Source organism: Phyllobates terribilis, unplaced genomic scaffold (assembly GCF_046119375.1).
Source record: "Phyllobates terribilis strain yellow unplaced genomic scaffold, ASM4611937v1 Scaffold_11__3_contigs__length_659146591, whole genome shotgun sequence".
NCBI classification, from domain to species: Eukaryota; Metazoa; Chordata; class Amphibia; order Anura; family Dendrobatidae; genus Phyllobates; species Phyllobates terribilis.
The window spans coordinates 478,563,918-478,577,930 of NW_027362771.1; the positions used below are offsets into that span (position 1 = coordinate 478,563,918).

A 14,013-nucleotide genomic window follows, 5' to 3' on the forward strand; every position below is an offset into this window, starting at 1 on the left:
AAAAACGTCAACTCATTCCGCAAAAAACAAGCCATCACAGGACTCTGTTGGCCAAAATATGGAAAAATTATAGCTCTCAAAATATGGCGATGCAAAAACTAGATTTTACAAAAAAATGCGTCTTTTAGTGTGTGACAGCTGTCAATCATAAAAACCCGATATGATTCTGGTAACTCTGTAGTCGCACCGACCCGAAGAATAAAGTTGTCGAATCACTTATACCGCACGAGGAACGGCGTAAAAAATAAACTCTTGGGTTAGGGTTGTGCTAGGGTTAGGGTTGGGGTTGGGCTAGGGTTAGGGTTAGAGTTGGGGTTGGGGTTAGGGTTGGGCTTGGGTTGTGCTAGTGTTAGGGTTGGGGTTGGGGTTGGGCTAGGATTGGGGTTGGGCTAGGGTTGGGGTTAGGGTTAGGGTTGGGCTAGGGTTAGGGTGGGACTAGTGTTGGGGTTGGGGTTAGGGTTAGGCTAGGGTTAGGGTTGGGATATTTTTCAAAAGTAAAAAAAAAAAAGATGACGATATAGCACCTAGTGTTGAGCGCAAGTGCTCGCTACTTGAGTTTGCATCGGGTGCTCGGGTATGCATTGAGTATCGCGGGTGCTCGAGTCTCCGCCCCATATGCTTCGCGGCCAAAAAAACCTCGAGGGGATTGCCTGCCATGCACGAGCGATCCCCGCATGTTTTTTTTTGGGTGTCTAATAACCGTGAAACATGCGGGCGGGGACTCGAGCATGTCACTCGAGCACCCATGATACATGGTGCATACCTGAGTACCCGATGCAAACTCAAGTAGCGAGCACTTGCGTTCAAGACTAATGACAACTTATTCAATATGATGACCTAATGTTATCAAATTCTGTGTCGTACCTCTGGGTTCAAAATGTTCACTATACCCCTTGATAAAATCCTTGAGGTGTGTAGTTTCCAAAATGAGGTCACTTGTGGGGGGGTTTCCACTATTTAGGCACATCAGGGGCTCTCCAAACGCGACATGGCGTCCGCTAATTATTCAAGCAAATTTTACAATCAAAAAGTCAAATGGCGCTCCTTCCCTTCCGAACCCTGCCGTGCTCCCAAGCAGTGGTTTTCCCCCACATATGGGGTATCTGCTCACTTAGGAGAAATTGCACAACAAACTGCATGGTGCAATTTCTCCTGTTACCCTTATGAAAATGCAAAGTTGGGGGCTGAAAAACATTTTTGTGGGAAAAATGTGAAAATTTTATTTTTACGGCTCAATGTTATAAACTTCTATGAAGCACCTGGGTGTTCAAGGTGCTCACCACACATCTAGATAAGTTCCCTGAGGGGTCTAGTTTCCAAAATGTTGTCACTTGTGAGGGTTTTCCACTGTTTAGGCACATCAGGGGCTCCCCAAATGCAACATGGCGTCCGCTAATTATTCAAGCAAATTTTACATTCAAAAAGTCAAATGGCGCTCCTTCCCTTCCGAACCCTGCCGTGTGCCCAAACAGTGTTTTTTCCCAATATATGGAGTTTCTGCGTGCCCAGGGGAAATTGCACAACAAATTTTGGGGTCCATTTTTTCCTGTTACCCCTGCGAAAATAAAAAAATTGGGTCTAAAGTAACATTTTTGTGAAAAAAGTTAAATGCTCATTTTTTTCTTCCACATTCCAAAAATTCCTGTGAAGCACCTGAAGGGTTAATAAAGTTCTTGAATGTGGTTTTGAGCACCTTGAGGGGTGCAGTTTTTAGAATGGTGTCACTTTTGGGTATTTTCTGTCACAAAGACCCCTCAAAGTGACTTTAAATATGATATGGTCCCTAAAAAAATGGTTTTGTAAATTTTGTTGGAAAAATGAGAAATCGCTGGTCAGCTTTTAACCCTTATAGCTCCCTAATAAAAAAAAAATTTGGTTCCAAAATTGTGCTGATGTAAAGTAGACATGTGGGAAATGTTATTTATTAATTATTTTGTGTGACATACAGTATCTCTCTGATTTAAGGGCATAAAAATTCAAATTTTGAAAATTGCAAAATGTTCAAAATTTTTGCCAAATTTCCATTTTTTTCACAAATAAACGCAAGTGATATTGAAGAAATTTTACCACAATCATGAAGTACAATATGTCACGAAAAAACAATCTCAGAATCAGGGGAATCCGTTGAAGCGTTCCAGAGTAATTACCTCATAAAGTGACAGTGGTCAGAATTGTAAAAATTGGCCTGGTCATTAACGTGCAAAACACCTTGGGTTGTAAAGGGATTAATCAAGGCTTGCTCAGGGGCAAGTACATTTCTGGTGTATAGGTAAGTAAATTCCCATGGAGGAAGGAAAAAAAACGTAATATTGTAAATTAAAATGGAAAAACATAGAGAAAGCATTTAAAGAATTAAGACGACTGAGCATTGTATGCACTACAGTGATAAGACTTGTGACTTGACTTGTGGTAAGTACCTTCAGTCTTGCGGATGTGGACCACGTAGCCGATTATCTCTTGTGTGTTTTCCAGCGGCTCTTTCCATGTTACCTGGATGGAAGTTGATAATACAGTGGTGGCAGTGACATCTTGTGGGGCACCTGGTAGTCCTTCCACCCATATTACAGAAAGCCGGGCACTAGCTTGGCTGGAACCCGCAGTGTTCTGTGCTATGCACTGGTAAATTGCCTCATCCTCCTGACTGATCCCAGAAATGGTCAGAGAGCTAAGAAAAGAAGAGGAAATTTACTATGACCTGGACAAAGTTAACTCTTCACAGTCAATGATCTTTACTCGTTCGTCCACACGTGACAGTATAGTCTCCTACAAATTCTCCCTTGGATTATGTTGCAAAGCAGTCCATTTTGGTTGCATATTCTCACTGCAGATTTCTCACCTTCACATTGGAAGGGCATTACAAATCCACAACAAAATCCAAATATTTATGTGGATTTGTGGTGGTACTCACTGCGGATTTGGCTCCTTTACATTCATAACGGAAAATCCACAATGAAAATTTGAAACAGAAATTGACAAGTTGAACAGAATTATGATATATATAGAAGTAATCGGCACTATTATGATATTCATCACTTGTTAACATTGATTTTATTTTATGATGACTTTACTTGTTTGAGGATGTTGAGAGTCAAAAAACAAGAGCCCAGGGCTGCACAACTGGTGGATTAGGGTGCACATGTGGCTTCCACTGCCAATCTGTGCAACCCTCACCCATCCAGATACAGAAATGCTTGTCTGCATGTGGCTGATCACATACATAGTTTCCATGTGGCATACTATCAGGAGTGGGTAATGGCAAACATTATTGACACAATGTATAGCCAACTCTGGTCCCCCATATATCCAAAGAATGGTTCACTTGACCCCAGCTGGCACGCCACAAAACAAAATATTAGGCCAGTTTCATACATCCCATTGAATAGTCTTATATATGCCGTGAAGTTGTTGAGTTCAGGTCAGGAGACTCGTGGCCGCTCCGGACATCATGGTCCGTAAATGGACTTGTGAAATCGTCCTTGTGTAGAGAGAGAGTCCTCTATGCATGCCGCTCTCAGTCTTAAAAATGGCACATGTACCTTTCAGACATTTATGCATGCTGGCCTATGTGGCACCCTGCTGCGCACAGGTACCACAGGACCCAGGGTGCATGGACGGACTTCTCCACAAGAGGCCCTCATTACATACAAACACCTCCACCCTTCCACCTCATACCACCAGAGGGAGCCTGTTAGGGACATATATATATAGAGGGTGGAGCTAGGCAGTTCAGTTCAGACAGAGAGGGTCTGAGAGCGTGCTGACGCTGAGAGCAGCGAAGACGCAGCTCGTCTGCTGCTGAGTTCTGAGGGCCCCGAGTGTGGCCGACGGCAAGAGGCGTGAGGACAGAGGAGTTAAGGGGGCAGAGGAGCATCATAGGCTCACCCCGATATACAAACCGGACACCGGGTCCGCGCCTACAGGGTTCCCTTATACCCAGTAGGGATCACCGGCATTCCAGGAGGACTACAAGTCCCTGGACGACCTGAAGCTAGACCCATTACAGGACCAGGAACCACAAGGCCCCAGCGTCCAGGGAGAGTGGTTGCCAACAGAGGGTCCTACTACCGAGCGACAGGTGAAGGAACAACACGACACATAAGCTAGGCCCAGTTGCAGGCTGGCCAGCAGCATACAGAGAGGGAGACACGGACCAGGAGGCCTTATACCCGCTCACTGGGGAGAAGTCCTGAAGTGCACCCATCCTACTGAGTACCCTGGACCGTACCTGACATCCGCACCAGTAAAGGTATTGAAGCGAATCCCCTGTCTCTGTCAGTTACTCCTGCTTCGCCAACTGCCTGCACTACAGGTCCCAGCATCACCACCATCAAACTCCACACTGCCCCGGGGGCCCGCTCCACCTGTGGGGAGCAGAAACACCTCAGCTGCTATCCCATCACCCCCCCGGAGGTCTGCAGCAGCGCTGGTAAACCTTACCAGGTACCACAGGTGGCGTCACAAACTATTTATTTTATTTTTCCTATCCAAGTTACAATCCCCCTTTTTGGTTGACCGCCCTGGGCCACGGACTGGGCCAGCCACCTTGATATCCCCCACCAGCATCCATAGGCCCGGCTGCCGAGTACCCCACTGCCCTGGGGGTGCGTCACCTACAGTCACAGTTTTGCTAGGAGAGTCCCACAAATCAGACCGCAAAAAGGGTGAGGGACAGATAACACTGCCCAAAAGTGGGTATTTTGAGGTGTTCCTGGGCAGTTGTGGAGGCATTCTTTTATTCTTGGGGCAGAGGTTACATGTCCCAAAATTTGATTTGTAAGTTCATGACATATATTCTACTGTCACAATGCCATAAATAGTGAATATAGTTATACGGCTTTAAAGGGAAGGTATCATGAGAAAATGTCCTATTGTTTAAATCAGGATTTTGTGTTAAATATATATTTTTTTACAATGTTTCTTTTATATATCAATCTGTATTAAAAATTAAAATTGACATTTAGCAATTTTCACATTGATCACTGGGACTATTCTAGACTCATGCTTCTGTTCGTTCAAGAAATCCACATGTACATTAGCAGCAATAGGTGAACTCTGGCCCTATATATTGTACTGAAGTATCTAACGAGCATATGCAAAAGTCATTGTGAAGGGAAGGGGAGCGGGATCAGCTGTGAGATCACTGATCAAGAATGGTGAATTCTGTGATCAGCTCTGTATTGAGGGTTAACCTGTGATTGTAACCCTGTCTGTGATGATAATGAGGAGATTGAAAAGAAACAGCAAGCATGAATCCAAAATATTGTGACCAGTATGTAAAAAATTGCAAGATTTCATTTTTTCATAGATATTGTCAGGGGTGCAATCTGTGCAGCCGCACAGGGGCCAAGGAGGTAAGTGGGCTCTCTTCCACCTCCAAAACAGGTAGAATTGTGCATTATGATGATCTATTGGACTGCAAAGGGCCCATATAATGTTCTTGCACAGGGGCCCTGTTCTCTCTGCGTCTGCTCCTGCGTATTGTGATATTAAAAATAAAAATTGCCAAAAATGTTTTTGGTGGTTTACGTTGACAATATTGGCCTCGAATCAAAAAACACTATGCACCTCTCTGCACTGGACTGTCCAGTTAGATACGCACAGGTCACAAAACCAGGTGATGTGGCTGTAGACATAGGCGGACATATCATTGATGCAACCTGTGCGGCCGCACAGGGGCCCGAGTGGTAAGGAGGCCATTTCTACCTCAAAAGTAGGTGGAATTGTGCATTATGATGAGCTATTGGGCGGCAAATGGCCCAAATATTGTTCTTGCACAGGGGCCTTCTTCTGTCTGTGTCCGCCACTGGCTGTAGATATAGATTCATAAGAACGGACTCGGCAAGTAGTGAGACATAAGGTAATGCTTATTACAAATGGCAGCCGCTAATCATGTTGTCAGTTAATAATGTGATCTGTTGCAGGACATTAAGCTCCTTTTGTGCCCCCAGACACTGCACCTGCTTGTTCTCCCTTTTGTATCGGCACGACAATGATCTGTCTGGATTTATCCTATGTATTAGGTAATGGTTTTGCTTGATTACATTGCAAAAAGTATGGTAGCCTTTCATTAATCTTGGTTAACCTTTTCCGTGTGAGATAGGAAAAGCTGGAGACCTCTCACTTCTTGGGTCACTGAACAGATACACAATCGTTACATGACATCTCTTTTCTGGTTTTTCTTTACTGCACTTGTCCTCAGTAAACTTTACTTGGGGAGACATTTGTTTTAACCTATTCAGTGCCAGCAGTTTGTTCATTATCACCAATAGACTTTTGAAATTATTCAGTCAAGGGGTTAAGTATCTAAAAGTTGAAGTCAGGGACCCTTCTGGCTGGAGGCCCCTTTCTATTGAAATGAAAGACTTTAATTACCATGGGTAGGGTGGGGGGATCAATACAGCTCAGTGCCCTGGTTACTTGTTGCCATAGTGATGTCTCCTGGATACTGGTGCCTCTCCCCCCATCATCCTTCATTTCCATCGTCCAGGATTACAACCACCTCCCAGGCAGGGTATGACCCCTGAAACTGGAGCAGCTTATAGCGTCAAGAAGCAAGATGACAAACCTAAGTGGGGTCACACTGTTCAAGAATAGTAATTCCCCAGGGATCATAAGATTATGAATATGCTATAATAGCAATGCTGGATTATTATATAAAGGCTGTCCCGGCTATCATGATACAAATCTGTTTGACAGGCTAAAGTAATTGTTTTAAAACTGAATTTCTCAATGTTCTGTCACAATACAGAATTTAAAGCCAAAAAAACACAACATGTACAGTTGAAGTGGGTGCTAAATGTAATAATTCAGCAGCTTCTATATTAAGGGGTTGTCCAGGCTTGGGGCTCCAGTCTACAGACTTATGAATTCTCTCAGTATACACTGTCAGGATTTTCCGGTGCCGGGAGCAGGTGGTCACAAGACTGCAATTATGCGATTTGCATACTTCCGGCCACATTCCAACTAGACGTGTCTGAATCTTGATCAATTCACTTGTATTGAAAGAGGCCATGCACATCTAGTTGGCACATGACCGCATGAATACAAATCACATACTTGGGGTCACATGCCAGCCCATTCCTGGCACCTGCACCAGAGAATCCCGATGGCACATGTAGCACCCCGAGGGCTCGGCTGCTACAGGGGTATTGCACCTCTACCAGAGGTGTGATATTCCACTCCCGGGTAAGGATGGATTGTGGACCAGGACTCGGTAGGCTGCATGCACCACACACACCCCATTTCCGAGGGACAGGTCAACGGTGCTCCCACTAGACAGAAGTGCAGGCACGACAGCATCTGTCCCTGGCTGGAGTGGGGAGGGGGAGGAAAACCCAGTGGCGTAGGAGCAGATAGGGGTGGGTCTCTGGGCAAAGGTAGGAGCCCATTGGTTGCTAGTCACCTGGTCTCACACAGAGAGGGAGGTATATAAGGTGGGCACCATCTTAGCTCAGGGTCTGTTCAGTCAGGAGGAGAAGAAGACAGGAGTTCAGCCAGAGAGGGCTAACAGGGAGCTGTGGCTCAGTCTGGGCCCAGCTCCACGAGACAGGCCTAGGGTGAAGGCCGGAGCCAGAGAGGAGAGGAGAACAGGAACAAAAGGGAAAGGAAACAAGGAACAGCACATTAAGAGAGGCCCAGAGACACGAGAGAAGAAGGAACCCCATAGGCCCAGGAGACTGCGGGTGACGGGTTGGTAGAACAGGGTACCGGATCCCAAATTGGTGGAGGCGACTAATCCTCAGCCAAAGACCGGCGGTCGTGACTATATCTCGATGCGACCCCTCACTACACCTACCAGGAAGGCACACCACATAGGGTCAGGGACGCAGAAATCAGCATGCCCAGAGAAGGCCCGAGGCAGCCGGAGAAACGTAGAGTCACTGGTGGGGCACGGCCAGAGAAGGGAAGAGAAGGGAGCCCTGTGCCACGCTCTGGAATTGCCTGGGAGTTGGTCGAGCCCCTTTGCCTGGTGGACGCAGCACGGCTTGGGCAGTCACCGCCGGTACCGAGGTGACTGGGACCAGTAAAGAACTGTAAGTAAAGCATTGGAAACCGCAACCACACGTCTCTGTGCTTCTTCGCCGCACCAGCACTACCAGTGCTGGGACGCTCGTGCACCATCACTCCCATCATCCCCACTAACTGCCCTGAGGCTATACTTCTCCCGTGGGGAGTCATCCCATTCTGAGCTGCACACATAACACCGGCCTCAGCGGTCTGCCTTGCAGCGGCGGTCCCCACTGACCGCAATCCACGGGTGGCGTAGTCGGACTATTATCTCACTAATAAGACTGCCACTGAATTGACCACCCTGGGCACGGACCGGGTCAGCGCCACGGAGACTACAACCCCCAGCGATCCAGCTCCGGGTATTCCCCGCACACACGTGCACGCACAACACAGGCCCAGGGGGCGCGTCACACACACTGTGCTTGCGGTGAGGATTCACAAATCTGCAGTGACTGCAGACTTGAACCCTAAGCCTAGACAACCCCTTTAAATTTCAAGCTACAGGTATACTTACTGTACAGTAAGTATATGCCATAGCTGCTAGATCAAGTTTGGGATTTACAAGGAATGTGTCACCTGAAAATGATCTGTTTTTTTTTAAAGGTAAGCTGTCAGTAGGATTAACCTTCCTAAACTGTCTATATGGGCATGTAGGTCATAGGAAGCTGAATAAAATGATACCTTGTTATCTGCTATCTAATGTCTTTTTCCAGAGAAATCCAAGTTTTTCTTATATGTAGATGAGCTGTTCAGGACTATGGGCCGGACACTGATCTGAATAAGAATCTTCCTCCAGAGATTATTTATAATAAAAGGAGGTGTTACCACTGTGATGTGTAATGGCCGCTCTCTGCTCTCCTGATCTCACTGCAGAGCTGTGACAGCTGCAGCTTCTAACATGTTTGTTATGAGACAACGTTCAGTTCTGCTGTTCTGTGTTAGTTACTTGTCTCACACTGGTAATGATCCCTTCCATTTACAATGATCTCTGGGTGCAGATTCTCATACAGATCAGTGTCCGGCCCATAGTCTGGAACAGCTCATTTACATATTAAGAAAAACATGGATTTCTCTGGAATAAGACTTCGGATCGCAGATATTAAGGTATTGTTTTATTCAGCTTCCTATGACCTACATACCCATATAGGTGGTTTAGGACGGTTGATTCTACTGACAGATTCCCTTTATAGTAGGTTTTATGTTGTGTACTTTAAATTAAAAAAACAACTTTTAATAATGTTTTTCAATTTTCACTATCTATATTAATAAAAAAAATCTTGCAATTTTCACACAGGCCACTAGGTCTAATGTTAGTCTCACATTTCCGGTTCCCTACAGACGACTTTTCAGCAGTCTCACTAGCACACATAGCATTACAATGAAAGATAACACCTCTATATAAAATATATAACTCAGGATCCACCATTCAAAATAGGTGATGGTCAGAGCTTATCTCCTCCCCCTACCCTCACAATGATCTTTGCATTGATGACCACATGCTTATTAAATACTTCAGTATAATTAGTCGAGTCAGCCTATTGCTGCTAATGTCCAGTGTCAGGAAGGAGGAGTCTAATATTAGGCCTAGTGGCCAGTGTGACAATTGCAAGATTTTTATTTGTGTTATATTGATAGTTAAAAAAAAAATAAAGCATTAACAAAATAATAAAAAAATTAACATAACCTGATTTAAACAGCTTCTCCTTAAGTGGTAAGAATTTTTATGACACAATATTCTGCTTACAAATTTCCATTAAATTATACTTAGCTATAATCCACTATGATGGGGCCCCAGTGTACCACAAAATAACCAATGAATCAAGCATAAAAAACAAACATTGGTTACATTGAATATCATATGATGGAGCTATTCTCTTCTATAAGCATTACTTCAAGGGGAGAATAATTGTGATAAACCACCATATGGAGCACAATATGGAATGCAGAGTGCCCCCATAAAGCCCCTTATTCATGGCTCTGCTCCATATATGCAACCTTTCACTTATGTGTGATTATTAAATACTATTGCCATGATACATGAGACATATGAGGATATTATCTAATATAAGAAATATACTTCAACTTATGCAGCAACAATAAAATAGGATAGGCATAAAATACTAATTATATCTAGTCTCCGTACTTGTTTTACATTAAGGCTGCGTGCCCACTATGCGTTTTTCAAGCGTTTTTGCCGCGGAATTTCCGCAGCGAAAATGCTTTAAAAAACGCTTGGTAATACGTGCCGCATGGTCCCCAATGATAATCCGCATGTGCTGTACACATGCTGCGGAAATTTCCGCTGCGGATTATCATTGTGGAAAAATGCGCAGCATGTCCATTAATTTTGCGGACACGCAGCGTAATCGCCGCCATTGACTTGCATTGGACCGCGTGACATCCGCATCACTGCATCTGTACATGCCAGGTACCATATAAACTGTAAAAAAAAGAATTTAAAATAAAAAATAAAGATTATACTTACCTTCCGATGTCCTCCCGGTGTTTTCTCCCCTCCGTCTGGTCTGCTGTATGGGTCGCGGTGTTGTGAAGGACCTGCCATGACGTCATTGAGTCATGTGACCTGACACATGACTCAATGATGTCACTGCAGGTCCTTCACAACACCGCGAGCCGCCCGCAGCAGAGAAAACACCGGGAGGACATCGGAAGGTAAGTATAATTTTATTTTTCACCATTCTTATTCTTTTTTTTTAAACTATTACTTGGTCACACTATATATGCCGGTTGCATGGATTTATATTGCGTGACCAAGTTGTCAAGCACTTTTCCAAGTGATGCTAAAATCGCTTGGAAAAGCGCTTTACAACCCGCATGCAGAAGTGCATGCAAAAACGCTTGACAAACGCTTCTACCTGGCAGGAAAAACGCATGTAAAATCCGCATGCGTTTTTCCGGCCAGGGAGAAGCGGAAAAAATATGCAGCATTTCTGCATCGTGGGCACATAGCCTAAGAGTTATACAAGATGTGTATCTTCCAGAAATAGCGCCATGATCTATGTCTGGCATTGCAGCTTAGACGTATTAAACGTAATTATTTTAAACTGTAATACTAGATACAACCAATATACAAGTGTGGCGCTGTTTCTGAAAAAGAACAAATCTTGCACCTCCTTTTAAACTATCCTGACAACCCCTTAATATATATCCATATGCATTTACGATAATTCATCAGTGTAACCGCTACTGTTTGATTGGGTGGCATGAGGTTGCTAAAACAAGGGGGCTCACATTAAGACCAAAACGTAGGTTGCTACTTGCATTTTAGTCTTGATTTTTCTTTTTAATTTCTATTACCTATTATTATTTTTCAATTTGATGTGCCCTCTGGGCTCCAGCTCTTGCCCATTCTTCAGCCATGTGATTTGTGGTGGTGGCTCTCCTTGGGCCAAGCATGTAAAAATTGCTGTAGTGCCAACAGGACGGGAAATGGACTGCGGGTGTTGAACAAACTCAGCTGGGGCTGCAAAAGACAATATGGTACAATGAATGACCACAGGCAAAATGTTATGCTGTAAGAATATGGATAAGTGGTGAGAGATTTAAAAAAAAAAAACAGTTATCTTCAAATAGTTATTCAGCTAATAGATATATATATTTAAACTAATCTAAATTATTGCATTTAAAGTATACCGTATATTTTTGACACTATTTTACAGTTTACATGTAAATGACAAATTAAATTTTTTCTAGGTAAATATATTTTGAAAGGTAAGGTGCTATTGAACATTATTTCACCATAAATGATCTGGTGCTCCCCGCAAGATTAGACAGAGGAGTGAAAAGAATTATCAGAAGAACTAAGGACCACCTGTGAGAGTTACAGAAAGACCTGGAATCAACAGGTACAATTGATTCAAAGAAACCAATAAGTAATGCACTCAACCTCCATAGCCTGTATGTACGCTCACCACACAAGACTCCATTGCTGAACAACAAGCATGTTCAAGTGCGTTTAAAGTTTGCTCAACAACATTTAGACAAGCTGGTGAAATACTGGGAGAATATAGTCTGGTCAGATGAGATCTAAATTGAAGTCTTTGGATGCCATAATACATACCATGTTTGGAGGCGAAAAGGCAAGGCAAATCACCCCAAAACACTTTAACAACAGTGAAGTTTGGAGGTGGGAACATCATGGTGTGATGCTGTTTTTCAGCATACGGCACTGGCAAACTTCATATAATTGAAGGAAGGATGAATGGACAAATGTACCAAGACACTCTTGATAAAATCTGCTGCCATGTATCAGTATGATGAAGGTGAAAATAGTTTGGACATTTCAGCAAGACAATGATCCCAAACACACAGACAAGTAAACTCTCAATTGGTTTCAGAGAAAGAAAATAAAGCTGCTAGAATGGCCCAGCTAATCACCTGACCTGAATCCAACAGAAAATGTATGGAAGGTACTATAGCTCAGAGTTCATAGAAGGAGCCCACGGGACCTTCAGGATATGAAGAGTGTTTGTGTGGAACAATGTCACACCTGAGCAATGCATGTAACTAGTTTCTCCATACAGGAAATGTCTTGAAACTGTCATCACCAACATTGGCTTTTGCATGCAGTATTAAATAAATTTCAGTAAGTGTGTTCAATGCTTTTTCCCTGTGTCATTTCTCTTATTACACATAACTTAATTTATGGACATCTATGGTTTGATTTCTATGCCTGTGTGGTTTGGATGGGTTGTTACCAACACCTGGTGAGAATTTCATGTCAATAGCAACTTTAGAAATACTTAGAAAATTGGTGACGTGTTCAATACTTATTTCACCAACTGTATGTGCGTATGTGTTTTTGTATGTATGTACTGTATATATATATATATATATATATATATATATATATATATATATATATATATATATATACACCTTCTCATTTAAAGATTTTTCCGTATTTTCATGACTATGAAAATTGTACATTCACACTGAGGGCATCAAACTTTTGGTCTGTACTGTGTGTGTATATATATATATATATATATATATATATATATATATATATATATACAGTACAGACCAAAAGTTTGGACACACCTTCACATTTAAAGATTTTTCTGTATTTTCATAACTATGAAAATTGTACATTGGTACTGGAATCAGCTACTTGAATGCAGCTGTCTTCCTGTGATACAGTGAAACGCTTAGTTTTATGGATTTATCCCCCAAAAGAAATCACTAACGTGAACTATGTAGAGACACTAAGACAAGTAAGAAATGTGCAGATTTCGGCTCCGAAGACAATAGAATTGTGAATTCAGCTTCACTTAGATTATAAACAAACCTGTAACTCAGTACACGATTAGTAATGAAATATTTTTTACAATTTTACTCAACTTTTGTGTTGATTATATAAATATACAAACTGTAAGATAGTGATTGTGCAGTGTGAACCAACACATTTAAAAATTGAAAGATGTGGCATTACTAAGAACTGATTCACTGTATTATGAGATGTTTTCCAGGTGATAAACATGCCCATGTAAGCTGCTTATAAGTTAAAATAATAAATGATTTACTTACCTTTAAATCCCTCGCTATCCCGGAACCACACTTCCATGGTCCTGCCAGTCTTTGTTTCCAGTGTTGCGATGATGTGATTTCTCAACCCTACTAACCGCAGGGGGCACATTTTGGTGCAACACATCATCACTATACAGTGTTGTACGCAAAGACCAATGGACCACAGAACCGGTCTGCTGGTGGTAGGGATGACGGAGAATATAACCAGATGACTATTGTATTGGAGATTGTGAGACTCAGGATATGTGCCCACAATGTCTTTTTCAGACAGGTCTGCTCAGGAAAAATCAAAAGAGTGAACATATGCATAGTAATGTCAAAACAACTGGCTGTACATATGTTCTTGATCTTGTTTAAACCGCGTCAGGCTTACAAACCTGCCGAGAGGTCAAAAGAAGTGACCTGACCGTTCTTCAGTCGGCTTTCACATGGAAGCCCCTCACTCATACAATT

At 42.9% G+C, this 14,013-nt stretch overlaps 1 protein-coding gene across 2 annotated transcripts in view; it reads right to left on the reverse strand.

Annotated features, from left to right (window-relative positions):
• The window catches only part of IGDCC3 (immunoglobulin superfamily DCC subclass member 3), a 203,036-nt gene that overhangs the window by 42,136 nt on the left and 146,887 nt on the right, over positions 1-14,013 (reverse strand). For both annotated transcript variants that reach the window (XM_073653419.1, XM_073653418.1), the window contains exons 7-8: positions 11,329-11,494; positions 2,418-2,665 (exon numbers count right to left, since the gene is read on the reverse strand). In XM_073653419.1, the coding sequence (XP_073509520.1) occupies positions 2,418-2,665; positions 11,329-11,494 (414 nt within the window). The remainder of the gene's footprint in view (positions 1-2,417; positions 2,666-11,328; positions 11,495-14,013) is intronic.